Raw genomic sequence first — 27,990 nt, 5'->3', positions numbered from 1 at the left:
TTTTCGATAATTTTGAAAAATTTGAAAATTTCTTTCAAAATTGTACTCACCTGTACACACCAGAACCGGTCTGTAGCAAATGCGGATTAAGACAGACACGCTGTCTTCTCAGACTGACCCAAGCGGTCTGTGCAAGACACGGTCTCTGCCTGTCTCAGTCAATGTAAGACTCCGTCTCTGTGTCACGTTTTCTGAGCCACACGTCCGCCAACGGGCTCGGTCTATACCACGCCCGGCTTTTGCTGTAAGGGGTCTGTGTATAGACGGCCCGTTGGAGACAGGCTCTTACATAGGTCGGGTCTCGCTGTAACCGAGTGCGTCGGAGACGATGCTCTTCAAAGACGACGTCCAGCGTGGAATTGTTTGTGAAAGTGGAAAGATGGGGACACGTGAAAAATTTCGAAATTTTGAAAATTTCCAAAAAAACAAAATATGCTGGAAATTGTCCAAATCGCGCACAAAACGCAAAATTTTTGAAAACTTTTGAATTTAAATTTTTTTCAGTTTTTTCGAAAATTTTCGTTTTTCTGCGCGAATCAGACAATTTCCTGCATTTTTTTGATTTTTCGATAATTTTGAAAAATTTGAAAATTTTTGTCAAAATTGTACTCACCTGTACACACCAGAACCGGTCTGTAGCAAATGCGGTTTAAGACAGACACGCTGTCTTCTCAGACTGACCCAAGCGGTCTGTGCAAGACACAGTCTCTGCCTGTCTCAGTCAATGTAAGACTCCGTCTCTGTGTCACGTTTTCTGAACCACACGTCCGCCAACGGGCTCGGTCTATACCACGCCCGGCTTTTGCTGTAAGGGGTCTGTGTAGAGACGGCCCGTTGGAGACAGGCTCTTACATAGGCCGTGTCTCGCTGTAACCGAGTGCATCGGAGACGATGCTCTTCAAAGACGACGTCAAGCGTGGAACTGTTTGTGAAAGTGGCAGGATGGGGACATGTGAAATATTTCGAAATTTTGAAAATTTCCAAAAAAACGAAATATGCTGGAAATTGTCCTAATCGCGCACAAAACGCAAAATTTTTGAATTTAAATTTTTTCAGTTTTTTCGAAAATTTTCGTTTTTCTGCGCGAATCAGACAATTTCCTGCATTTTTTGATTTTTCGATAATTTTTAAAAATTTGAAAATTTTTGTCAAAACTGTACTCACCTGTACACACCAGAACCGGTCTGTAGCAAATGCGGATTAAGACAGACACGCTCTCTTCTCAGACTGACCCAAGCGGTCTGTGCAAGACACGGTCTCTGCCTGCCTCAGTCAATGTAAGACTCCGTCTCTGTGTCACGTTTTCTGAACCACACGTCCGCCAACGGGCTCGGTCTATACCACACCCGGCTTTTGCTGTAAGGGGTCTGTGTATAGACGGCCCGTTAGAGACAGGCTCTTACATACGCCGTGTCTCGCTGTCACCGAGGGCGTCGGAGACGGTTCGCGTCAAAGACGACGTCCAGCGGGGCACTGTTTGTAACAGTGGTAAGATGGGCACATGTGAAAAAATTTCGAAATTTTGAAAATTTCCAAAAAAATCGAAATATGCTGGAAATTGTCCAAATCGCGCACAAAACGCAAAATTTTTGAAAAAGTTTGAATTTAAATTTTTTCCAGTTTTTTCGAAAATTTTCGTTTTTCTGCGCGAATCAGACAATTTCCTGCATTTTTTGATTTTTCGATAATTTTGAAAAATTTGAAAATTTTTGTCAAAATTGTACTCACCTGTACACACCAGAACCGTTCTGTAGCAAATGCGGATTCAGACACACGCTGTCTTCTCAGACTGACTCAAGCGGTCTGTCCAAGACACGGTCTCTGCCTGTCTCAGTCAATGTAAGACTCCGTTTCTGTGTCACGTTTTCTGAGCCACACGTCCGCCAACGGGCTCGGTCTATACCACGCCCGGCTTTTGCTGTAAGGGGTCTGTGTATAGACGGCCCGTTGGAGACAGGCTCTTACATAGGCCGGGTCTCGCTGTAACCGAGTGCGTCGGAGACGATGCTCTTCAAAGACGACGTCCAGCGTGGAACTGTTTGTGAAAGTGGCAGGAATTGGACATGTGAAGAATTTCGAAATTTTGAAAATTTCCAAAAAAACGAAATATGCTGGAAATTGTCCAAAAAGCGCACAAAACTCAAAAGTTTTGAAAAATTTTGACTTCAAAATTTTTATCAATTTTTTCGAAAATTTTCGGTTTTGTGCGCGAATCAGACAATTTCCTGCATTTTTTGATTTTTCGATAATTTTGAAAAATTTGAAAATTTTTGTCAAAATTGTACCCACCTGATACACATCAGAACCTGTATGTAGCAAATGCGGATTCAGACAGACACGCTGTCTTCTCAACTATGACTCAAGCGCTCTGTGCTAGAAACGGTCTCTGCCTGTTCGGGTCTCTGTAAGACTCCGTCTCTGTGTCACGTTTTCTGCACCACACGTCCGCCAACGGGCTCGGTCTATACCACGCCCGGCTTTTGCTGTAAGGAGTCTGTGTATAGACTGCCCGTTGGAGACAGGCTCTTACATAGGCCGGGTCTCGCTGTCACCGAGTGCGTCGGAGACGGTGCGCGTCAAAGGCGACGACCAGCTGGGCACTGTTTGTAACAGTGGGAAGATGGGCACATGTGAAAAAATTTCGAAATTTTGAAAATTTCCAAAAAAATCGAAATATGCTGGAAATTGTCCAAATCGCGCTCAAAACGGAAATTTTTTGAAAAATTTTGAATTTAAATTTTTTTCAGTTTTTTCGAAAATTTTCGTTTTTCTGCGCGAATCAGACAATTTCCTGCATTCTTTGATTTTTCGATAATTTTGAAAAATTTCAAAATTTTTGTCAAAATTGTACTCACCTGTACACACCAGAACCGGTCTGTAGCAAATGCGGATTAAGACAGACACGCTGTCTTCTCAGACTGACCCAAGCGGTCTGTGCAAGACACGGTCTCTGCCTGTCTCAGTCAATGTAAGACGCCGTCTCTGTGTCACGTTTTCTGAGCCACACGTCCGCCAACGGGCTCGGTCTATACCACGCCCGGCTTTTGCTGTAAGGGGTCTGTGTATAGACGGCTCGTTGGAGACAGGCTCTTACATCGACCGGGTCTCGCTGTAACCGAGTGCGTCGGAGACGATGCTCTTCAAAGACGACGTCCAGCGTGGAATTGTTTGTGAAAGTGGCAGGATGGGGACATGTGAAATATTTCGAAATTTTGAAAATTTCCAAAAAAACGAAATATGCTGGAAATTGTCCAAATCGCGCACAAAACGCAAAATTTTTGAAAACTTTTGAATTTAAATTTTTTTCAGTTTTTTCGAAAATTTTCGTTTTTCTGCGCGAATCAGACAATTTCCTGCATTTCTTGATTTTTCGATAATTCTGAAAAATTTGAAAATTTTTGTCAAAATTGTACTCACCTGTACACACCAGAACCGGTCTGTAGCAAATGCGGATTAAGACAGACACGCTGTCTTCTCAGACTGACCCAAGCGGTCTGTGCAAGACACGGTCTCTGCCTGTCTCAGTCAATGTAAGACTCCGTCTCTGTGTCACGTTTTCTGAGCCACACGTCCGCCAACGGGCTCGGTCTATACCACGCCCGGCTTTTTCTGTAAGGGGTCTGTGTATAGACGGCCCGTTGGAGACAGGCTCTTACTTAGGCCGGGTCTCGCTGTAACCGAGTGCGTCGGAGACGATGCTCTTCAAAGACGACGTCCAGCGTGGAATTGTTTGTGAAAGTGGCAGGATGGGGACATGTGAAAAATTTCGAAATTTTTAAAATTTCCAAAAAAACGAAATATGCTGGAAATTGTCCAAATCGCGCACAAAACGCAAAATGTTTGCAAAATTTTGAATTTAAATTTTTATCAGTTTTTTCGAAAATTTTCGTCTTTCCGCGCGAATCAGACAATTTCCTGCATTTTTTGATTTTTCGATAATTTTGAAAAATTTGAAAATTTTTGTCAAAACTGTACTCACCTGTACACACCAGAACCGGTCTGTAGCAAATGCGGATTAAGACAGACACGCTGTCTTCTCAGACTGACCCAAGCGGTCTGTGCAAGACACGGTCTCTGCCTGCCTCAGTCAATGTAAGACTCCGTCTCTGTGTCACGTTTTCTGAACCACACGTCCGCCAACGGGCTCGGTCTATACCACGCCCGGCTTTTGCTGTAAGGGGTCTGTGTATAGACGGCCCGTTAGAGACAGGCTCTTACATACGCCGTGTCTCGCTGTCACCGAGGGCGTCGGAGACGGTTCGCATCAAAGACGACGTCCAGCGGGGCACTGTTTGTAACAGTGGTAAGATGGGCACATGTGAAAAAATTTCGAAATTTTGAAAATTTCCAAAAAAATCGAAATATGCTGGAAATTGTCCAAATCGCGCACAAAACGCAAAATTTTTGAAAAAGTTTGAATTTAAATTTTTTTCAATTTTTTCGAAAATTTTCGTTTTTCTGCGCGAATCAGACAATTTCCTGCATTTTTTGATTTTTCGATAATTTTGAAAAATTTCAAAATTTTTGTCAAAATTGTACTCACCTGTACACACCAGAACCGGTCTGTAGCAAATGCGGATTAAGACAGACACGCTGTCTTCTCAGACTGACCCAAGCGGTCTGTGCAAGACACGGTCTCTGCCTGTCTCAGTCAATGTAAGACTCCGTCTCTGTGTCACGTTTTCTGAGCCACACGTCCGCCAACGGGCTCGGTCTATACCACGCCCGGCTTTTGCTGTAAGGGGTCTGTGTATAGACGGCCCGTTGGAGACAGGCTCTTACATAGGCCGGGTCTCGCTGTAACCGAGTGCGTCGGAGACGATGCTCTTCAAAGACGACGTCCAGCGTGGAATTGTTTGTGAAAGTGGCAGGATGGGGACATGTGAAAAATTTCGAAATTTTTAAAATTTCCAAAAAAACGAAATATGCTAGAAATTGTCCAAATCGCGCACAAAACGCAAAATGTTTGCAAAATTTTGAATTTAAATTTTTATCAGTTTTTTCGAAAATTTTCGTCTTTCCGCGCGAATCAGACAATTTCCTGCATTTTTTGATTTTTCGATAATTTTGAAAAATTTGAAAATTTTTGTCAAAACTGTACTCACCTGTACACACCAGAACCGGTCTGTAGCAAATGCGGATTAAGACAGACACGCTGTCTTCTCAGACTGACCCAAGCGGTCTGTGCAAGACACGGTCTCTGCCTGCCTCAGTCAATGTAAGACTCCGTCTCTGTGTCACGTTTTCTGAACCACACGTCCGCCAACGGGCTCGGTCTATACCACGCCCGGCTTTTGCTGTAAGGGGTCTGTGTATAGACGGCCCGTTAGAGACAGGCTCTTACATACGCCGTGTCTCGCTGTCACCGAGGGCGTCGGAGACGGTTCGCATCAAAGACGACGTCCAGCGGGGCACTGTTTGTAACAGTGGTAAGATGGGCACATGTGAAAAAATTTCGAAATTTTGAAAATTTCCAAAAAAATCGAAATATGCTGGAAATTGTCCAAATCGCGCACAAAACGCAAAATTTTTGAAAAAGTTTGAATTTAAATTTTTTTCAATTTTTTCGAAAATTTTCGTTTTTCTGCGCGAATCAGACAATTTCCTGCATTTTTTGATTTTTCGATAATTTTGAAAAATTTCAAAATTTTTGTCAAAATTGTACTCACCTGTACACACCAGAACCGGTCTGTAGCAAATGCGGATTAAGACAGACACGCTGTCTTCTCAGACTGACCCAAGCGGTCTGTGCAAGACACGGTCTCTGCCTGTCTCAGTCAATGTAAGACTCCGTCTCTGTGTCACGTTTTCTGAGCCACACGTCCGCCAACGGGCTCGGTCTATACCACGCCCGGCTTTTGCTGTAAGGGGTCTGTGTATAGACGGCCCGTTGGAGACAGGCTCTTACATAGGCCGGGTCTCGCTGTAACCGAGTGCGTCGGAGACGATGCTCTTCAAAGACGACGTCCAGCGTGGAATTGTTTGTGAAAGTGGCAGGATGGGGACATGTGAAAAATTTCGAAATTTTTAAAATTTCCAAAAAAACGAAATATGCTGGAAATTGTCCAAATCGCGCACAAAACGCAAAAAGTTTGAAAAATTTTGAATTTAATTTTTTTTCAGTTTTTTCGAAAATTTCCGTTTTTATGCGCGAATCAGACAATTTCCTGCATTTTTTGATTTTTCGATAATTTTGAAAAATTTGAAAATTTTTGTCAAAACTGTACTCACCTGTACACACCAGAACCGGTCTGTAGCAAATGCGGATTAAGACAGACACGCTGTCTTCTCAGACTGACCCAAGCGGTCTGTGCAAGACACGGTCTCTGCCTGCCTCAGTCAATGTAAGACTCCGTCTCTGTGTCACGTTTTCTGAACCACACGTCCGCCAACGGGCTCGGTCTATACCACTCCCGGCTTTTGCTGTAAGGGGTCTGTGTATAGACGGCCCGTTAGAGACAGGCTCTTACATACGCCGTGTCTCGCTGTCACCGAGGGCGTCGGAGACGTTTCGCATCAAAGACGACGTCCAGCGGGGCACTGTTTGTAACAGTGGTAAGATGGGCACATGTGAAAAAATTTCGAAATTTTGAAAATTTCCAAAAAAATCGAAATATGCTGGAAATTGTCCAAATCGCGCACAAAACGCAAAATTTTTGAAAAAGTTTGAATTTAAATTTTTTTCAATTTTTTCGAAAATTTTCGTTTTTCTGCGCGAATCAGACAATTTCCTGCATTTTTGATTTTTCGATAATTTTGAAAAATTTCAAAATTTTTGTCAAAATTGTACTCACCTGTACACACCAGAACCGGTCTGTAGCAAATGCGGATTAAGACAGACACGCTGTCTTCTCAGACTGACCCAAGCGGTCTGTGCAAGACACGGTCTCTGCCTGTCTCAGTCAATGTAAGACTCCGTCTCTGTGTCACGTTTTCTGAGCCACACGTCCGCCAACGGGCTCGGTCTATACCACGCCCGGCTTTTGCTGTAAGGGGTCTGTGTATAGACGGCCCGTTGGAGACAGGCTCTTACATAGGCCGGGTCTCGCTGTAACCGACTGCGTCGGAGACGATGCTCTTCAAAGACGACGTCCAGCGTGGAATTGTTTGTGAAAGTGGCAGGATGGGGACATGTGAAAAATTTCGAAATTTTTAAAATTTCCAAAAAAACGAAATATGCTGGAAATTGTCCAAATCGCGCACAAAACGCAAAATGTTTGAAAAATTTTGAATTTAAATTTTTTTCAGTTTTTTCGAAAATTTCCGTTTTTCTGCGCGAATCAGACAATTTCCTGCATTTTTTGATTTTTCGATAATTTTGAAAAATTTGAAAATTTTTGTCAAAATTGTACTCACCTGTACACACCAGAACCGGTCTGTAGCAAATGCGGATTAAGACAGACACGCTGTCTTCTCAGACTGACCCAAGCGGTCTGTGCAAGACACGGTCTCTGCCTGTCTCAGTCAATGTAAGACTCCGTCTCTGTGTCACGTTTTCTGAGCCACACGTCCGCCAACGGGCTCGGTCTATAACACGCCCGGCTTTTGCTGTAAGGGGTCTGTGTATAGACGGCCCGTTGGAGACAGGCTCTTACATAGGCCGGGTCTCGCTGTAACCGAGTGCGTCGGAGACGATGCTCTTCAAAGACGACGTCCAGCGTGGAACTGTTTGTGAAAGTGGCAGGATGGGGACATGTGAAGAATTTCGAAATTTTGAAAATTTCCAAAAAAACGAAAATGCTGGAAATTGTCCAAAAAGCGCACAAAACTCAAAAGTTTTGAAAAATTTTGACTTCAAACTTTTTATCAATTTTTTCGAAAATTTTCGGTTTTGTGCGCGAATCAGACAATTTCCTGCATTTTTTGATTTTTCGATAATTTTGAAAAATTTGAAAATTTTTGTCAAAATTGTACCCACCTGATACACATCAGAACCGGTATGTAGCAAACGCGGATTCAGACAGACACGCTGTCTTCTCAACTATGACTCAAGCGCTCTGTGCTAGAAACGGTCTCTGCCTGTTCCGGTCTCTGTAAGACTCCGTCTCTGTGTCACGTTTTCTGCACCACACGTGCGCTAATGGGCTCGGTCTATACCACGCCCGGCTTTTGCTGTAAGGGGTCTGTGTATAGACGGCCCGTTATAGACAGGCTCTTACATACGCCGGGTCTCGCTGTCACCGAGGTCGTCGGAGACGGTTCGCGTCAAAGACGACGTCCAGCGGGGCACTGTTTGTAACAGTGGGAAGATGGGCACATGTGAAAAAATTTCGAAATTTTGAAAATTTCCATAAAAATCGAAATATGCTGGAAATTGTCCAAATCGCGCACAAAACGCAAAATTTTTGAAAACTTTTGAATTTAAATTTTTTTCAGTTTTTTCGAAAATTTTCGTTTTTCTGCGCGAATCAGACAATTTCCTGCATTTTTGATTTTTCGATAATTTTGAAAAATTTGAAAATTTTTGTCAAAATTGTACTCACCTGTACACACCAGAACCGGTCTGTAGCAAATGCGGATTAAGACAGACACGCTCTCTTCTCAGACTGACCCAAGCGGTCTGTGCAAGACACGGTCTCTGCCTGCCTCAGTCAATGTAAGACTCCGTCTCTGTGTCACGTTTTCTGAACCACACGTCCGCCAACGGGCTCGGTCTATACCACACCCGGCTTTTGCTGTAAGGGGTCTGTGTATAGACGGCCCGTTAGAGACAGGCTCTTACATACGCCGTGTCTCGCTGTCACCGAGGGCGTCGGAGACGGTTCGCGTCAAAGACGACGTCCAGCGGGGCACTGTTTGTAACAGTGGTAAGATGGGCACATGTGAAAAAATTTCGAAATTTTGATAATTTCCAAAAAAATCGAAATATGCTGGAAATTGTCCAAATCGAGCACAAAACGAAAATTTTTGAAAAATTTTGAACTTAATTTTTTTCAGTTTTTTCGAAAATTTTCGTTTTTCTGCGCGAATCAAACAATTTATTGCATTTTTTGATTTTTCGATAATTTTGAAAAATTTGAAAATTTTTGTCAAAATTGTACACAACTGTACACACCAGAACCGGTCTGTAGCAAATGCGGATTCAGACAGACACGCTGTCTTCTCAGACTGACCCAAGCGGTCTGTGCAAGACACGGTCTCTGCCTGTCTCAGTCAATGTAAGACTCCGTCTCTGTGTAACGTTTTCTGAGCCACACGTCCGCCAACGGGCTCGGTCTATACCACTCCCGGCTTTTGCTGTAAGGAGTCTGTGTATAGACGGCCCGTTGGAGACAGGCTCTTACATAGGCCGGGTCTCGCTGTCACCGAGTGCGTCGGAGACGGTGCGCGTCAAAGACGACGTCCAGCTGGGCTCTGTTTGTAACAGTGGGAGGATGGGCACATGTGAAAAAATTTCGAAATTTTGAAAATTTCAAAAAAAATCGAAATATGCTGGAAATTGTCCAAATCGCGCACAAAACGCAAAATTTTTGAAAAAGTTTGAATTTAAATTTTTTCCAGTTTTTTCGAAAATTTTCGTTTTTCTGCGCGAATCAGACAATTTCCTGCATTTTTTGATTTTTCGATAATTTTGAAAAATTTGAAAATTTTTGTCAAAATTGTACTCACCTGTACACACCAGAACCGGTCTGTAGCAAATGCGGATTCAGACACACGCTGTCTTCTCAGACTGACTCAAGCGGTCTGTCCAAGACACGGTCTCTGCCTGTCTCAGTCAATGTAAGACTCCGTCTCTGTGTCACGTTTTCTGAGCCACACGTCCGCCAACGGGCTCGGTCTATACCACGCCCGGCTTTTGCTGTAAGGGGTCTGTGTATAGACGGCCCGTTGGAGACAGGCTCTTGCATCGGCCGGGTCTCGCTGTAACCGAGTGCGTCGGAGACGATGCTCTTCAAAGACGACGTCCAGCGTGGAATTGTTTGTGAAAGTGGCAAGATGGGGACATGTGAAAAATTTCGAAATTTTGAAAATTTCCAAAAAAACGAAATATGCTGGAAATTGTCCAAATCGCGCACAAAACGCAAAATTTTTGAAAACTTTTGAATTTAAATTTTTTTCAGTTTTTTCGAAAATTTTCGTTTTTCTGCGCGAATCAGACAATTTCCTGCATTTTTGATTTTTCGATCATTTTGAAAAATTTGAAAATTTTTGTCAAAATTGTACTCACCTGTACACACCAGAACCGGTCTGTAGCAAATGCGGATTAAGACAGACATGCTGTCTTCTCAGACTGACCCAAGCGGTCTGTGCAAGACACAGTCTCTGCCTGTCTCAGTCAATGTAAGACTCCGTCTCTGTGTCACGTTTTCTGAACCACACGTCCGCCAACGGGCTCGGTCTATACCACGCCCGGCTTTTGCTGTAAGGGGTCTGTGTATAGACGGCCCGTTGGAGACAGGCTCTTACATAGGCCGGGTCTCGCTGTAACCGAGTGCGTCGGAGACGATGCTCTTCAAAGACGACGTCAAGCGTGGAACTGTTTGTGAAAGTGGCAGGATGGGGACATGTGAAATATTTCGAAATTTTGAAAATTTCCAAAAAAACGAAATATGCTGGAAATTGTCCTAATCGCGCACAAAACGCAAAATTTTTGAATTTAAATTTTTTCAGTTTTTTCGAAAATTTTCGTTTTTCTGCGCGAATCAGACAATTTCCTGCATTTTTTGATTTTTCGATAATTTTTAAAAATTTGAAAATTTTTGTCAAAACTGTACTCACCTGTACACACCAGAACCGGTCTGTAGCAAATGCGGATTAAGACAGACACGCTCTCTTCTCAGACTGACCCAAGCGGTCTGTGCAAGACACGGTCTCTGCCTGCCTCAGTCAATGTAAGACTCCGTCTCTGTGTCACGTTTTCTGAACCACACGTCCGCCAACGGGCTCGGTCTATACCACACCCGGCTTTTGCTGTAAGGGGTCTGTGTATAGACGGCCCGTTAGAGACAGGCTCTTACATACGCCGTGTCTCGCAGTCACCGAGGGCGTCGGAGACGGTTCGTGTCAAAGACGACGTCCAGCGGGGCACTGTTTGTAACAGTGGTAAGATGGGCACATGTGAAAAAATTTCGAAATTTTGAAAATTTCCAAAAAAATCGAAATATGCTGGAAATTGTCCAAATCGCGCACAAAACGCAAAATTTTTGAAAAAGTTTGAATTTAAATTTTTTCCAGTTTTTTCGAAAATTTTCGTTTTTCTGCGCGAATCAGACAATTTCCTGCATTTTTTGATTTTTCGATAATTTTGAAAAATTTGAAAATTTTTGTCAAAATTGTACTCACCTGTACACACCAGAACCGGTCTGTAGCAAATGCGGATTCAGACACACGCTGTCTTCTCAGACTGACTCAAGCGGTCTGTCCAAGACACGGTCTCTGCCTGTCTCAGTCAATGTAAGACTCCGTTTCTGTGTCACGTTTTCTGAGCCACACGTCCGCCAACGGGCTCGGTCTATACCACGCCCGGCTTTTGCTGTAAGGGGTCTGTGTATAGACGGCCCGTTGGAGACAGGCTCTTACATAGGCCGGGTCTCGCTGTAACCGAGTGCGTCGGAGACGATGCTCTTCAAAGACGACGTCCAGCGTGGAACTGTTTGTGAAAGTGGCAGGATGGGGACATGTGAAGAATTTCGAAATTTTGAAAATTTCCAAAAAAACGAAATATGCTGGAAATTGTCCAAAAAGCGCACAAAACTCAAAAGTTTTGAAAAATTTTGACTTCAAAATTTTTATCAATTTTTTCGAAAATTTTCGGTTTTGTGCGCGAATCAGACAATTTCCTGCATTTTTTGATTTTTCGATAATTTTGAAAAATTTGAAAATTTTTGTCAAAATTGTACTCACCTGTACACACCAGAACCGGTCTGTAGCAAATGCGGATTAAGACAGACACGCTGTCTTCTCAGACTGACCCAAGCGGTCTGTGCAAGACACGGTCTCTGCCTGTCTCAGTCAATGTAAGACTCCGTCTCTGTGTCACGTTTTCTGAACCACACGTCCGCCAACGGGCTCGGTCTATACCACGCCCGGCTTTTGCAGTAAGGGGTCTGTGTATAGACGGCCCGTTAGAGACAGGCTCTTACATACGCCGTGTCTCGCTGTCACCGAGGGCGTCGGAGACGGTTCGCATCAAAGACGACGTCCAGCGGGGCACTGTTTGTAACAGTGGTAAGATGGGCACATGTGAAAAAATTTCGAAATTTTGAAAATTTCCAAAAAAATCGAAATATGCTGGAAATTGTCCAAATCGCGCACAAAACGCAAAATTTTTGAAAAAGTTTGAATTTAAATTTTTTTCAATTTTTTCGAAAATTTTCGTTTTTCTGCGCGAATCAGACAATTTCCTGCATTTTTTGATTTTTCGATAATTTTGAAAAATTTCAAAATTTTTGTCAAAATTGTACTCACCTGTACACACCAGAACCGGTCTGTAGCAAATGCGGATTAAGACAGACACGCTGTCTTCTCAGACTGACCCAAGCGGTCTGTGCAAGACACGGTCTCTGCCTGTCTCAGTCAATGTAAGACTCCGTCTCTGTGTCACGTTTTCTGAGCCCACACGTCCGCCAACGGGCTCGGTCTATACCACGCCCGGCTTTTGCTGTAAGGGGTCTGTGTATAGACGGCCCGTTGGAGACAGGCTCTTACATAGGCCGGGTCTCGCTGTAACCGAGTGCGTCGGAGACGATGCTCTTCAAAGACGACGTCCAGCGTGGAATTGTTTGTGAAAGTGGCAGGATGGGGACATGTGAAAAATTTCGAAATTTTTAAAATTTCCAAAAAAACGAAATATGCTGGAAATTGTCCAAATCGCGCACAAAAAGCAAAATGTTTGAAAAATTTTGAATTTAAATTTTTTCAGTTTTTTCGAAAATTTCCGTTTTTATGCGCGAATCAGACAATTTCCTGCATTTTTTGATTTTTCGATAATTTTGAAAAATTTGAAAATTTTTGTCAAAATTGTACTCACCTGTACACACCAGAACCGGTCTGTAGCAAATGCGGATTAAGACAGACACGCTGTCTTCTCAGACTGACCCAAGCGGTCTGTGCAAGACACGGTCTCTGCCTGTCTCAGTCAATGTAAGACTCCGTCTCTGTGTCACGTTTTCTGAGCCACACGTCCGCCAACGGGCTCGGTCTATAACACGCCCGGCTTTTGCTGTAAGGGGTCTGTGTATAGACGGCCCGTTGGAGACAGGCTCTTACATAGGCCGGGTCTCGCTGTAACCGAGTGCGTCGGAGACGATGCTCTTCAAAGACGACGTCCAGCGTGGAATTGTTTGTGAAAGTGGCAGGATGGGGACATGTGAAAAATTTCGAAATTTTTAAAATTTCCAAAAAAACGAAATATGCTGGAAATTGTCCAAATCGCGCACAAAACGCAAAATGTTTGCAAAATTTTGAATTTAAATTTTTATCAGTTTTTTCGAAAATTTTCGTCTTTCCGCGCGAATCAGACAATTTCCTGCATTTTTTGATTTTTCGATAATTTTGAAAAATTTGAAAATTTTTGTCAAAACTGTACTCACCTGTACACACCAGAACCGGTCTGTAGCAAATGCGGATTAAGACAGACACGCTGTCTTCTCAGACTGACCCAAGCGGTCTGTGCAAGACACGGTCTCTGCCTGCCTCAGTCAGTGTAAGACTCCGTCTCTGTGTCACGTTTTCTGAACCACACGTCCGCCAACGGGCTCGGTCTATACCACGCCCGGCTTTTGCTGTAAGGGGTCTGTGTATAGACGGCCCGTTAGAGACAGGCTCTTACATACGCCGTGTCTCGCTGTCACCGAGGGCGTCGGAGACGGTTCGCATCAAAGACGACGTCCAGCGGGGCACTGTTTGTAACAGTGGTAAGATGGGCACATGTGAAAAAATTTCGAAATTTTGAAAATTTCCAAAAAAATCGAAATATGCTGGAAATTGTCCAAATCGCGCACAAAACGCAAAATTTTTGAAAAAGTTTGAATTTAAATTTTTTTCAATTTTTTCGAAAATTTTCGTTTTTCTGCGCGAATCAGACAATTTCCTGCATTTTTGATTTTTCGATAATTTTGAAAAATTTCAAAAATTTTGTCAAAATTGTACTCACCTGTACACACCAGAACCGGTCTGTAGCAAATGCGGATTAAGACAGACACGCTGTCTTCTCAGACTGACCCAAGCGGTCTGTGCAAGACACGGTCTCTGCCTGTCTCAGTCAATGTAAGACTCCGTCTCTGTGTCACGTTTTCTGAGCCACACGTCCGCCAACGGGCTCGGTCTATACCACGCCCGGCTTTTGCTGTAAGGGGTCTGTGTATAGACGGCCCGTTGGAGACAGGCTCTTACATAGGCCGGGTCTCGCTGTAACCGACTGCGTCGGAGACGATGCTCTTCAAAGACGACGTCCAGCGTGGAATTGTTTGTGAAAGTGGCAGGATGGGGACATGTGAAAAATTTCGAAATTTTTAAAATTTCCAAAAAAACGAAATATGCTGGAAATTGTCCAAATCGCGCACAAAACGCAAAATGTTTGAAAAATTTTGAATTTAAATTTTTTTCAGTTTTTTCGAAAATTTCCGTTTTTCTGCGCGAATCAGACAATTTCCTGCATTTTTTGATTTTTCGATAATTTTGAAAAATTTGAAAATTTTTGTCAAAATTGTACTCACCTGTACACACCAGAACCGGTCTGTAGCAAATGCGGATTAAGACAGACACGCTGTCTTCTCAGACTGACCCAAGCGGTCTGTGCAAGACACGGTCTCTGCCTGTCTCAGTCAATGTAAGACTCCGTCTCTGTGTCACGTTTTCTGAGCCACACGTCCGCCAACGGGCTCGGTCTATAACACGCCCGGCTTTTGCTGTAAGGGGTCTGTGTATAGACGGCCCGTTGGAGACAGGCTCTTACATAGGCCGGGTCTCGCTGTAACCGAGTGCGTCGGAGACGATGCTCTTCAAAGACGACGTCCAGCGTGGAACTGTTTGTGAAAGTGGCAGGATGGGGACATGTGAAGAATTTCGAAATTTTGAAAATTTCCAAAAAAACGAAAATGCTGGAAATTGTCCAAAAAGCGCACAAAACTCAAAAGTTTTGAAAAATTTTGACTTCAAACTTTTTATCAATTTTTTCGAAAATTTTCGGTTTTGTGCGCGAATCAGACAATTTCCTGCATTTTTTGATTTTTCGATAATTTTGAAAAATTTGAAAATTTTTGTCAAAATTGTACCCACCTGATACACATCAGAACCGGTATGTAGCAAACGCGGATTCAGACAGACACGCTGTCTTCTCAACTATGACTCAAGCGCTCTGTGCTAGAAACGGTCTCTGCCTGTTCCGGTCTCTGTAAGACTCCGTCTCTGTGTCACGTTTTCTGCACCACACGTGCGCTAATGGGCTCGGTCTATACCACGCCCGGCTTTTGCTGTAAGGGGTCTGTGTATAGACGGCCCGTTATAGACAGGCTCTTACATACGCCGGGTCTCGCTGTCACCGAGGTCGTCGGAGACGGTTCGCGTCAAAGACGACGTCCAGCGGGGCACTGTTTGTAACAGTGGGAAGATGGGCACATGTGAAAAAATTTCGAAATTTTGAAAATTTCCAAAAAAATCGAAATATGCTGGAAATTGTCCAAATCGCGCACAAAACGCAAAATTTTTGAAAAATTTTGAATTTAAATTTTTTTCAGTTTTTTCGAAAATTTTCGTTTTTCTGCGCGAATCAAACAATTTCCTGCATTTTTTGATTTTTCGATAATTTTGAAAAATTTGAAAATTTTTGTCAAAATTGTACACAACTGTACACACCAGAACCGGTCTGTAGCAAATGCGGATTCAGACACACGCTGTCTTCTCAGACTGACTCAAGCGGTCTGTGCAAGACACGGTCTCTGCCTGTCTCAGTCATTGTAAGACTCCGTCTCTGTGTCACGTTTTCTGAGCCACACGTCCGCCAACGGGCTCGGTCTATACCACGCCCGGCTTTTGCTGTAAGGAGTCTGTGTATAGACGGCCCGTTGGAGACAGGCTCTTACATACGCCGTGTCTCGCTGTCACCGAGGGCGTCGGAGACGGTTCGCGTCAAAGACGACGTCCAGCGGGGCACTGTTTGTAACAGTGGTAAGATGGGCACATGTGAAAAAATTTCGAAATTTTGAAAATTTCCAAAAAAATCGAAATATGCTGGAAATTGTCCAAATCGCGCACAAAACGAAAATTTTTGAAAAATTTTGAACTTAATTTTTTTTCAGTTTTTTCGAAAATTTTCGTTTTTCTGCGCGAATCAAACAATTTATTGCATTTTTTGATTTCTCGATAATTTTGAAAAATTTGAAAATTTTTGTCAAAATTGTACACAACTGTACACACCAGAACCGGTCTGTAGCAAATGCGGATTCAGACAGACACGCTGTCTTCTCAGACTGACTCAAGCGGTCTGTGCAAGACACGGTCTCTGCCTGTCTCAGTCAATGTAAGACTCCGTCTCTGTGTAACGTTTTCTGAGCCACACGTCCGCCAACGGGCTCGGTCTATACCACTCCCGGCTTTTGCTGTAAGGAGTCTGTGTATAGACGGCCCGTTGGAGACAGGCTCTTACATAGGCCGGGTCTCGCTGTCACCGAGTGCGTCGGAGACGGTGCGCGTCAAAGACGACGTCCAGCTGGGCACTGTTTGTAACAGTGGGAGGATGGGCACATGTGAAAAAATTTCGAAATTTTGAAAATTTCCAAAAAAATCGAAATATGCTGGAAATTGTCCAAATCGCGCACAAAACGCAAAATGTTTGAAAAATTTTGAATTTAAATTTTTTTCAGTTTTTTCGAAAATTTTCGTTTTTCTGCGCGAATCAGACAATTTCCTGCATTTTTTGATTTTTCGATAATTTTGAAAAATTTGAAAATTTTTGTCAAAATTGTACTCACCTGTACACACCAGAACCGGTCTGTAGCAAATGCGGATTAAGACAGACACGCTGTCTTCTCAGACTGACCCAAGCGGTCTGTGCAAGACACGGTCTCTGCCTGTCTCAGTCAATGTAAGACTCCGTCTCTGTGTCACGTTTTCTGAGCCACACGTCCGCCAACGGGCTCGGTCTATACCACGCCCGGCTTTTGCTGTAAGGGATCTGTGTATAGACGGCCCGTTGGAGACAGGCTCTTACACAGGCCGGGTCTCGCTGTAACGGGGTGCGTCGGAGACGATGCTCTTCAAAGACGGCGTCCAGCGTGGAACTGTTTGTGAAAGTGGCAGGATGGGGACATGTGAAGAATTTCGAAATTTTGAAAATTTCCAAAAAAACGAAAATGCTGGAAATTGTCCAAAAAGCGCACAAAACTCAAAAGTTTTGAAAAATTTTGACTTCAAACTTTTTATCAATTTTTTCGAAAATTTTCGGTTTTGTGCGCGAATCAGACAATTTCCTGCATTTTTTGATTTTTCGATAATTTTGAAAAATTTGAAAATTTTTGTCAAAATTGTACCCACCTGATACACATCAGAACCGGTATGTAGCAAACGCGGATTCAGACAGACACGCTGTCTTCTCAACTATGACTCAAGCGCTCTGTGCTAGAAACGGTCTCTGCCTGTTCCGGTCTCTGTAAGACTCCGTCTCTGTGTCACGTTTTCTGCACCACACGTGCGCTAATGGGCTCGGTCTATTTTGCTGTAAGGGGTCTGTGTATAGACGGCCCGTTGGAGACAGGCTCTTACATAGGCCGGGTCTCGCTGTCACCGAGTGCGTCGGAGACGGTGCGCGTCAAAGACGACGTCCAGCTTTGCACTGTTTGTAACAGTGGGAGGATGGGCACATGTGAAAAAATTTCGAAATTTTGAAAATTTCCAAAAAAATCGAAATATGCTGGAAATTGTCCAAATCGCGCACAAAACGCAAAATTTTTGAAAAATTTTGAATTTAAATTTTTTTCAGTTTTTTCGATAATTTTCGTTTTTCTGCGCGAATCAGACAATTTCCTGCATTTTTTGATTTTTGGATAATTTTGAAAAATTTGAAAATTTTTGTCAAAACTGTACTCACCTGTACACACCAGAACCGGTCTGTAGCAAATGCGCATTAAGACAGACACGCTCTCTTCTCAGACTGACCCAAGCGGTCTGTGCAAGACACGGTCTCTGCCTGCCTCAGTCAATGTAAGACTCCGTCTCTGTGTCACGTTTTCTGAACCACACGTCCGCCAACGGGCTCGGTCTATACCACGCCCGGCTTTTGCTGTAAGGGGTCTGTGTATAGACGGCCCGTTACAGACAGGCTCTTACATACGCCGTGTCTCGCTGTCACCGAGGGCGTCGGAGACGGTTCGCGTCAAAGACGACGTCCAGCGGGGCACTGTTTGTAACAGTGGTAAGATGGGCACATGTGAAAAAATTTCGAAATTTTGAAAATTTCCAAAAAAATCGAAATATGCTGGAAATTGTCCAAATCGCGCACAAAACGAAAATTTTTGAAAAATTTTGAACTTAATTTTTTTTCAGTTTTTTCGAAAATTTTCGTTTTTCTGCGCGAATCAAATAATTTATTGCATTTTTTGATTTTTCGATAATTTTGAAAAATTTGAAAATTTTTGTCAAAATTGTACACAACTGTACACACCAGAACCGGTCTGTAGCAAATGCGGATTCAGACAGACACGCTGTCTTCTCAGACTGACTGAAGCGGTCTGTGCAAGACACGGTCTCTGCCTGTCTCAGTCAATGTAAGACTCCGTCTCTGTGTAACGTTTTCTGAGCCACACGTCCGCCAACGGGCTCGGTCTATACCACTCCCGGCTTTTGCTGTAAGGAGTCTGTGTATAGACGGCCCGTTGGAGACAGGCTCTTACATAGGCCGGGTCTCGCTGTCACCGAGTGCGTCGGAGACGGTGCGCGTCAAAGACGACGTCCAGCTGGGCACTGTTTGTAACAGTGGGAGGATGGGCACATGTGAAAAAATTTCGAAATTTTGAAAATTTCCAAAAAAATCGAAATATGCTGGAAATTGTCCAAATCGCGCACAAAACGCAAAATGTTTGAAAAATTTTGAATTTAAATTTTTTTCAGTTTTTTCGAAAATTTTCGTTTTTCTGCGCGAATCAGACAATTTCCTGCATTTTTTGATTTTTCGATAATTTTGAAAAATTTGAAAATTTTTGTCAAAATTGTACTCACCTGTACACACCAGAACCGGTCTGTAGCAAATGCGGATTAAGACAGACACGCTGTCTTCTCAGACTGACCCAAGCGGTCTGTGCAAGACACGGTCTCTGCCTGTCTCAGTCAATGTAAGACTCCGTCTCTGTGTCACGTTTTCTGAGCCACACGTCCGCCAACGGGCTCGGTCTATACCACGCCCGGCTTTTGCTGTAAGGGATCTGTGTATAGACGGCCCGTTGGAGACAGGCTCTTACACAGGCCGGGTCTCGCTGTAACGGGGTGCGTCGGAGACGATGCTCTTCAAAGACGGCGTCCAGCGTGGAACTGTTTGTGAAAGTGGCAGGATGGGGACATGTGAAGAATTTCGAAATTTTGAAAATTTCCAAAAAAACGAAAATGCTGGAAATTGTCCAAAAAGCGCACAAAACTCAAAAGTTTTGAAAAATTTTGACTTCAAACTTTTTATCAATTTTTTCGAAAATTTTCGGTTTTGTGCGCGAATCAGACAATTTCCTGCATTTTTTGATTTTTCGATAATTTTGAAAAATTTGAAAATTTTTGTCAAAATTGTACCCACCTGATACACATCAGAACCGGTATGTAGCAAACGCGGATTCAGACAGACACGCTGTCTTCTCAACTATGACTCAAGCGCTCTGTGCTAGAAACGGTCTCTGCCTGTTCCGGTCTCTGTAAGACTCCGTCTCTGTGTCACGTTTTCTGCACCACACGTGCGCTAATGGGCTCGGTCTATTTTGCTGTAAGGGGTCTGTGTATAGACGGCCCGTTGGAGACAGGCTCTTACATAGGCCGGGTCTCGCTGTCACCGAGTGCGTCGGAGACGGTGCGCGTCAAAGACGACGTCCAGCTTTGCACTGTTTGTAACAGTGGGAGGATGGGCACATGTGAAAAAATTTCGAAATTTTGAAAATTTCCAAAAAAATCGAAATATGCTGGAAATTGTCCAAATCGCGCACAAAACGCAAAATTTTTGAAAAATTTTGAATTTAAATTTTTTTCAGTTTTTTCGATAATTTTCGTTTTTCTGCGCGAATCAGACAATTTCCTGCATTTTTTGATTTTTGGATAATTTTGAAAAATTTGAAAATTTTTGTCAAAACTGTACTCACCTGTACACACCAGAACCGGTCTGTAGCAAATGCGCATTAAGACAGACACGCTCTCTTCTCAGACTGACCCAAGCGGTCTGTGCAAGACACGGTCTCTGCCTGCCTCAGTCAATGTAAGACTCCGTCTCTGTGTCACGTTTTCTGAACCACACGTCCGCCAACGGGCTCGGTCTATACCACGCCCGGCTTTTGCTGTAAGGGGTCTGTGTATAGACGGCCCGTTACAGACAGGCTCTTACATACGCCGTGTCTCGCTGTCACCGAGGGCGTCGGAGACGGTTCGCGTCAAAGACGACGTCCAGCGGGGCACTGTTTGTAACAGTGGTAAGATGGGCACATGTGAAAAAATTTCGAAATTTTGAAAATTTCCAAAAAAATCGAAATATGCTGGAAATTGTCCAAATCGCGCACAAAACGAAAATTTTTGAAAAATTTTGAACTTAATTTTTTTTCAGTTTTTTCGAAAATTTTCGTTTTTCTGCGCGAATCAAATAATTTATTGCATTTTTTGATTTTTCGATAATTTTGAAAAATTTGAAAATTTTTGTCAAAATTGTACACAACTGTACACACCAGAACCGGTCTGTAGCAAATGCGGATTCAGACAGACACGCTGTCTTCTCAGACTGACTGAAGCGGTCTGTGCAAGACACGGTCTCTGCCTGTCTCAGTCAATGTAAGACTCCGTCTCTGTGTAACGTTTTCTGAGCCACACGTCCGCCAACGGGCTCGGTCTATACCACTCCCGGCTTTTGCTGTAAGGAGTCTGTGTATAGACGGCCCGTTGGAGACAGGCTCTTACATAGGCCGGGTCTCGCTGTCACCGAGTGCGTCGGAGACGGTGCGCGTCAAAGACGACGTCCAGCTGGGCACTGTTTGTAACAGTGGGAGGATGGGCACATGTGAAAAAATTTCGAAATTTTGAAAATTTCCAAAAAAATCGAAATATGCTGGAAATTGTCCAAATCGCGCACAAAACGCAAAATTTTTGAAAAATTTTGAATTTAAATTTTTTTCAGTTTTTTCGAAAATTTTCGTTTTTCTGCGCGAATCAGACAATTTCCTGCATTTTTTGATTTTTCGATAATTTTGAAAAATTTCAAAATTTTTGTCAAAATTGTACTCACCTGTACACACCAGAACCGGTCTGTAGCAAATGCGGATTAAGACAGACACGCTGTCTTCTCAGACTGACCCAAGCGGTCTGTGCAAGACACGGTCTCTGCCTGTCTCAGTCAATGTAAGACTCCGTCTCTGTGTCACGTTTTCTGAGCCACACGTCCGCCAACGGGCTCGGTCTATACCACGCCCGGCTTTTGCTGTAAGGGGTCTGTGTATAGACGGCCCGTTGGAGACAGGCTCTTACATAGGCCGGGTCTCGCTGTAACCGAGTGCGTCGGAGACGATGCTCTTCAAAGACGACGTCCACCGTGGAATTGTTTGTGAAAGTGGCAGGATGGGGACATGTGAAGAATTTCGAAATTTTGAAAATTTCCAAAAAAACGAAAATGCTGGAAATTGTCCAAAAAGCGCACAAAACTCAAAAGTTTTGAAAAATTTTGACTTCAAACTTTTTATCAATTTTTTCGAAAATTTTCGGTTTTGTGCGCGAATCAGACAATTTCCTGCATTTTTTGATTTTTCGATAATTTTGAAAAATTTGAAAATTTTTGTCAAAATTGTACCCACCTGATACACATCAGAACCGGTATGTAGCAAACGCGGATTCAGACAGACACGCTGTCTTCTCAACTATGACTCAAGCGCTCTGTGCTAGAAACGGTCTCTGCCTGTTCCGGTCTCTGTAAGACTCCGTCTCTGTGTCACGTTTTCTGCACCACACGTGCGCTAATGGGCTCGGTCTATACAACGCCCGGCTTTTGCTGTAAGGGGTCTGTGTATAGACGGCCCGTTAGAGACAGGCCCTTACATACGCCGGGTCTCGCTGTCACCGAGGTCGTCGGAGACGGTTCGCGTCAAAGACGACGTCCAGCGGGGCACTGTTTGTAACAGTGGGAAGATGGGCACATGTGAAAAAATTTCGAAATTTTGAAAATTTCCAAAAAAATCGAAATATGCTGGAAATTGTCCAAATCGCGCACAAAACGCAAAATTTTTGAAAAATTTTGAATTTAAATTTTCTTCAGTTTTTCGAAAATTTTCGTTTTTCTGCAAGAATCAGACAATTTCCTGCATTTTTTATTTTTCGATAATTTTGAAAAATTTGAAAATTTTTGTCAAGATTGTACACACCTGTACACACTGGAACCGGTCTGTAGCAAATGCGGATTCAGACAGACACGCTGTCTTCTCAGACTGACTCAAGCGGTCTGTGCAAGACACGGTCTCTGCCTGTCTCAGTCAATGTAAGACTCCGTCTCTGTGTCACGTTTTCTGAGCCACACGTCCGCCAACGGGCTCGGTCTATACCACGCCCGGCTTTTGCTGTAAGGAGTCTGTATATAGACGGCCCGTTGGAGACAGGCTCTTACATAGGCCGGGTCTCGCTGTAACCGAGTGCGTCGGAGACGATGCTCTTCAAAGACGACGTCCAGCGTGGAACTGTTTGTGAAAGTGGCAGGATGGGGACATGTGAAGAATTTCGAAATTTTGAAAATTTCCATAAAAACGAAATATGCTGGAAATTGTCCAAAAAGCACACAAAACTCAAAATTTTTATCAATTTTTTCGAAAATTTTCGGTTTTGTGCGCGAATCAGACAATTTCCTGCATTTTTTGATTTTTCGATAATTTTGAAAAATTTGAAAATTTTTGTTAAAATTGTACCCACCTGATACACATCAGAACCGGTATGTAGCGAATGCGGATTCAGACAGACACGCTGTCTTATCAACTATGACTCAAGCGCTCTGTGCTAGAACCGGTCTCTGTAAGACTCCGTCTCTGTGTCACGTTTTCTGCACCACACGTGCGCTAATGGGCTCGGTCTATACCACGCCCGGCTTTTGCTGTAAGGGGTCTGTGTATAGACGGCCCGTTAGAGACAGGCTCTTACATAGGCCGGGTCTCGCTGTCACCGAGTGCGTCGGAGACGGTTCGCGTCCAAGACGACGTCCAGCGGGGCACTGTTTGTAACAGTGGGAAGATGGGCACATGTGAAAAAATTTCGAAATTTTGAAAATTTCAGCATTATTTTTTTTTGATTTTTCGAATATTTCGACCTTTTTGCGATCCCGGATTACATTCGCACTGTAACTTGAACATGTGAGAAGCGATTTTTAAGTTTATTCCCATTAAAGGAAACTTTGCATGTCTTATCCTTGAAACAAAGGACTGGCGATTACGCGTTTATGCCTGCCATATAGCCCAGTTTTAATCAGCTATAAGCTGCATGTGAAAAACACTACGAAGGTGGAAAAAAGTAATGCCAACCTCTTCTTTCCAGCACTACTTACCATTGTGGCTGCCAGTCTGTTCGCGCTACAGACGGACGACAGAGAGAACGGCTTTCAGGTCAACCGAGGAGAAGCATTCTACATCCAGGTAAGCTTATCAATGCCACAGCCAAAATTTTTTGGGACACTCTGAAGTGGAAATATAAATGGAATTACATACTTCGGAGGTTCAGAGTGGAGATTGATAGATAGACCAGTTCATAATTAAATCCAGTAAACGCATTTGTATTAACGGTGTGGTACTTAATGTTAGTGTTCCATAACAACAGTCATTATCATGAAGAGCTTTACGTATAGTACATAAAGGCGACAATGTAATCTTGTAAGTTATTTAACCATAGTAACTGAATTACGACGTTAACTATAAACAAGCATTTGCTGGAAACTTATTCCGACAGTAGAGTTTGCTAGTGTCGACATGCCTGTAAACAGGTTAACGGGCACAACGTAAACTCGTTTAAAGTCACGAAATACGTTTTGCATTCTTTGAACGTGAGCATACATCAAGTCCACTCTCCTTTCATTACCGTGTTTATGAGAGCCTGCCCAATGGTCCCTAAGATAAATCCAGTTTATGCCCTTAAAACTTGTTTTGTAATGATCTATTTCAGTATTATCTTTCAATCTGTGCCTAAGTCTTCCCAGTGCCGTCTTTCGTGCATTCTCTATGTAATCCGTTCATCTTATCCTCCTTGATTTTCTTCATGCAAATAACATTTGGTGAATAATACAAATCATGCAACTGATATGTAATTGTCTCCACCCTCCAGTCCCTTCACCCCACTTAGGTACAAATGTTCTCCGAAGCACCCGCGGATATGTTCTTCCCTGACGTGACGTCTCGCCCATAGCAAAGGTGTTGAGGTTTGAAAGCTAGAAGACCAACGCACGCCATCTCTGAACTAAAACCTGATCTATCTTTCTTTTCTGTACCCATGATTCCGTTTAATAAAACATGTGAGTGTGTAAGGGAAACATGGCGACTCCACTTCAATCTACGACAGAAGGCTACATTAAATTTTCGTATGTTTTAATGTTTACGATCTTAGGTAGCAGGTTTTGAACTAAACGATTAGCAAGCATTCTTCGAATTTTTAACATTCTCGTCAATGTCAGATAACTTACTATGTAACAGTTGACAGACAAATCTCAGGGCATTATTCTTAAAGAACGTCTTTCCTCGAAAACAGTTGTACGTGGTAGCAAGGGCCGAAACGTTTCAGCTCTATAAAAATACTTCTCATGTCCAACAAATCCTACAAGTGGAGAATATTGCTGAATAATTCAGACCAAGAGCGAATTTTCACGCTTGTCGAGTGTTAACTTCTCTGTCTGCTGTGAAAATGTTATATATGGCGCGGCAGTTCACTTATCTTTACATTAGTTCATGTCACTGCCAATACAGGGCGAAGCAGGTTACATAGCTTTGAGTTTTCGACGTTTCGGGTTACAGGATACCCAAGGAGGTTAACGGGCCAGAAAATGTTCGCGGGCCCATTAGTTCATACCTTCCCAACAGATGGCGTGGCAATTCACTTATCTTTACATTAGTTCATGCCCTCGCCAATACAGGCAACTCTCGGGTTACGAAGGAGTTCCATTCCAAGACGTTCGTTATGTGTATCTTGCTATCCTGAGCTTTTGAGATTCGTATCGTATACGTTAGCAGCCATTTTAAAGCATTAAAACCATGTGCTAAACATCGAATGGTCTATACAATACCTTTTATTATAATGTATGTATGCGCATTGGACCCTTGACCGCTTAAATTTTTAAAAATATATATTTAAGTCACCAGATGCAGATCTACAATTGACCTAGACAAAGCAAGTGATGATCCTATTATATTATAATAGGCTAAATCACCGATTTCGTTCCCACGAGAAAACATTCTACGCGGCGTGGCATGTAAACCAGTGTTTTTTACTGGCTTGATTAGTTTTAATATCCAAGAACAGTTCAGTATAATTACCATGTAATAATCTGATAATTATTGTAATAAATATATTTCTTTATAAATTTAATTATTTAAATCTTACATTTATGTTCTCTATACGTTTGGCATTTTGTTTTATAAGGAACTCTATCTATTGGCGAATTTAAGAAATTTTGAATGAATTGTGACGTTCGTTATAACGAATGTTTGTAAAACGCGTTTTCTATATTATGGTGCATAAGATTGTAGTAATACAAAGCATTGCCGTTAGGTGGCTCCTTCAGTAATAGTGATGGTGACAAATTCGACCGGCAGATAGCTCTACCAACAAAGAAATGAAATGTACAGTCCACAGACCAGGAGAAAATCCCTGCTAGGAATTCGATATACGCGCATGCGCAAGATTTCGCGGTGAGTGACGACCCATCCTAAAAGCATTCGTTCCACAACCACTGAACGAACAACAGACGACAGGCTTTCATGTGTTCTAATGGGCATTGCTTTAACATTACCTCACAGTGATTTAATATAGAATATTATCACAACACCCGCAGAACACATTAGAGGTGCACTCACTACACGCTACTCTTAATTGCTTGATGTTGTCAGTCTGTGTGTAGTAGTGTTAAACTCTGACGTATCACACTTCCCACCAATAGCAGCCCTCTAGTCCACCTGATAAGAAACATTACCTCTGCACCGCACCAGAAACGACTTCCCCCCTCAGGGCTTTTTTCGTGGTCGGTGGACAGTAATTGTAGTGCTTCAGTTTATGGCAACCAGGACTATAAAGGCGGTGGAGGAAATTGGACAGACACGCTGGTGTTAAGTGTCCATGTGAGTAGTAATAAACACATTCCATAACCGTAAGTTCTCTGTAGAGTTACCGGCAGAACAAGTGCCTCTAGTCTCTGCTTATTTTCGAAATAAATTTTAACAAAATCTACAAGAACAGGTACCGGGTCTACAATTTATGAGGCTGCGGTCGTGCTTACATTGCGTGGTCGGCCGGCGCTCTGTTGATGTGGGCGGGAGTCGTGCGCGTTCTTCCGGTGGGTGACCGGCGAATCAGTTTCAGTGCCGCTGGTAACAGCGAACTACGAATATTTCTCGTCATTAATACATGTTATTACATTAATTGTTCTTACCTTAAATCACAAAAGATGTTCAAAGTGACTTCCTTGTGCTCGCAGGCAACTTCACACGTCGTTAATCGAAATACTCGACTAAGCTCTTCTTGGGAAATTGCCGAATATTTTCTTTAAGTGCTTCTGCAGTGTGCGGATAAATTGTGAACGTTGTGTAAATTTAATACTTAGACCCTTTTTCCAAGAAATGACCGATGAAGAAAAGACTTACGGTTTCTTCATGCAAGACAGTTCTACAGCTCGATGTTAGCATTAAGAGAAGTGTTTGGTGAACAAGTAATCGATCAGTGGCCTCCGCGTTCCCCAGACTTAAACCTGTGCGATTTTTACCTGTGGGTCATGCTGAAGAACAGGGTTTCTGTAAACAATCCGCACACTGCAGAAGAACTTAAAGAAAATATTCGACAACTGATTTCGGCAATTACCCCCAGAAGAGCTTCGTCGAGTATTTAGAAATATGTTAACGAGATGTGAAGCTTGCCTGCAAGCACAAGGAAGTCACTTTGAACATCTTTTGTGATTTAAGGTAAGAAAATTAATGTAATAACATGTGTTAGTGACGAGAAATATTCGTAGTTCGCTGTTACTAGCGGCACTGAAACTGATTCGCCGGTCACCCACCGGAAGAACGCGCACGACTCTCGCCCACATCAACAGAGCGCCGGCCGACCACGCAATGCAAGCACGACCGCAGCCTCATAAATTGTAGACCCGGTACTGCAGATAAAGGAAAGTGCACTGTGGTGGTTCATGAATCCAAGTACAAGGATAAGTTAACCTTAATCATCTCTTGCATCACATCTTATGTTCAGTGCAGTTTCACGTGTGTTGCAGTAGCATGAAGTTGAAATCTGGTTTACACCTTTTCCCTTACAACAAATTGAAACACTTTGCTACAGTCTGGAGTTCATAAACACTTGACCAAAGTTCCCATAGCTAAAGTTCAGAGGCAAGTGCCATAACTTCTTTTGGATCACAAACATGGTCTTTAGTGCAAGCTAAATCTTATGGATGGTCACCATATTGTAAACTTGTTCCATAAAATGTAAAAATTGCACAATTTTATGGTATTAGTTGGCTTAATGCGAAGACAGCTGTACTGATAATTCACAACTGCAAACCCTTTAGAGCAACCAAACATTTAAAGTTACTAAATTTTGGTACCTGCACCAGAATTAATGGTTGTGACACCAATTCATCATTGCCAGGGACTCATTAGTGAA

General features: G+C 43.0%; 1 protein-coding gene across 2 annotated transcripts in view; it reads left to right on the top strand.

Moving 5' to 3' along the window:
* The window catches only part of LOC110835845 (uncharacterized), a 171,399-nt gene that overhangs the window by 131,199 nt on the left and 12,210 nt on the right, over positions 1-27,990 (top strand). For both annotated transcript variants that reach the window (XM_087351905.1, XM_087351904.1), the window contains exon 4: positions 23,674-23,771. In XM_087351905.1, the coding sequence (XP_087208031.1) occupies positions 23,674-23,771 (98 nt within the window). The remainder of the gene's footprint in view (positions 1-23,673; positions 23,772-27,990) is intronic.

The sequence above is a fragment of the Zootermopsis nevadensis genome, unplaced genomic scaffold (assembly GCF_977971745.1).
Source record: "Zootermopsis nevadensis isolate Lab colony 2312 unplaced genomic scaffold, Znev_1.0 Znev_ptg000020l, whole genome shotgun sequence".
NCBI classification, from domain to species: domain Eukaryota; kingdom Metazoa; phylum Arthropoda; class Insecta; order Blattodea; family Termopsidae; genus Zootermopsis; species Zootermopsis nevadensis.
Note: the sequence above shows the minus strand (reverse complement) of the source record. Positions and strands in the feature narration are given on the sequence as shown.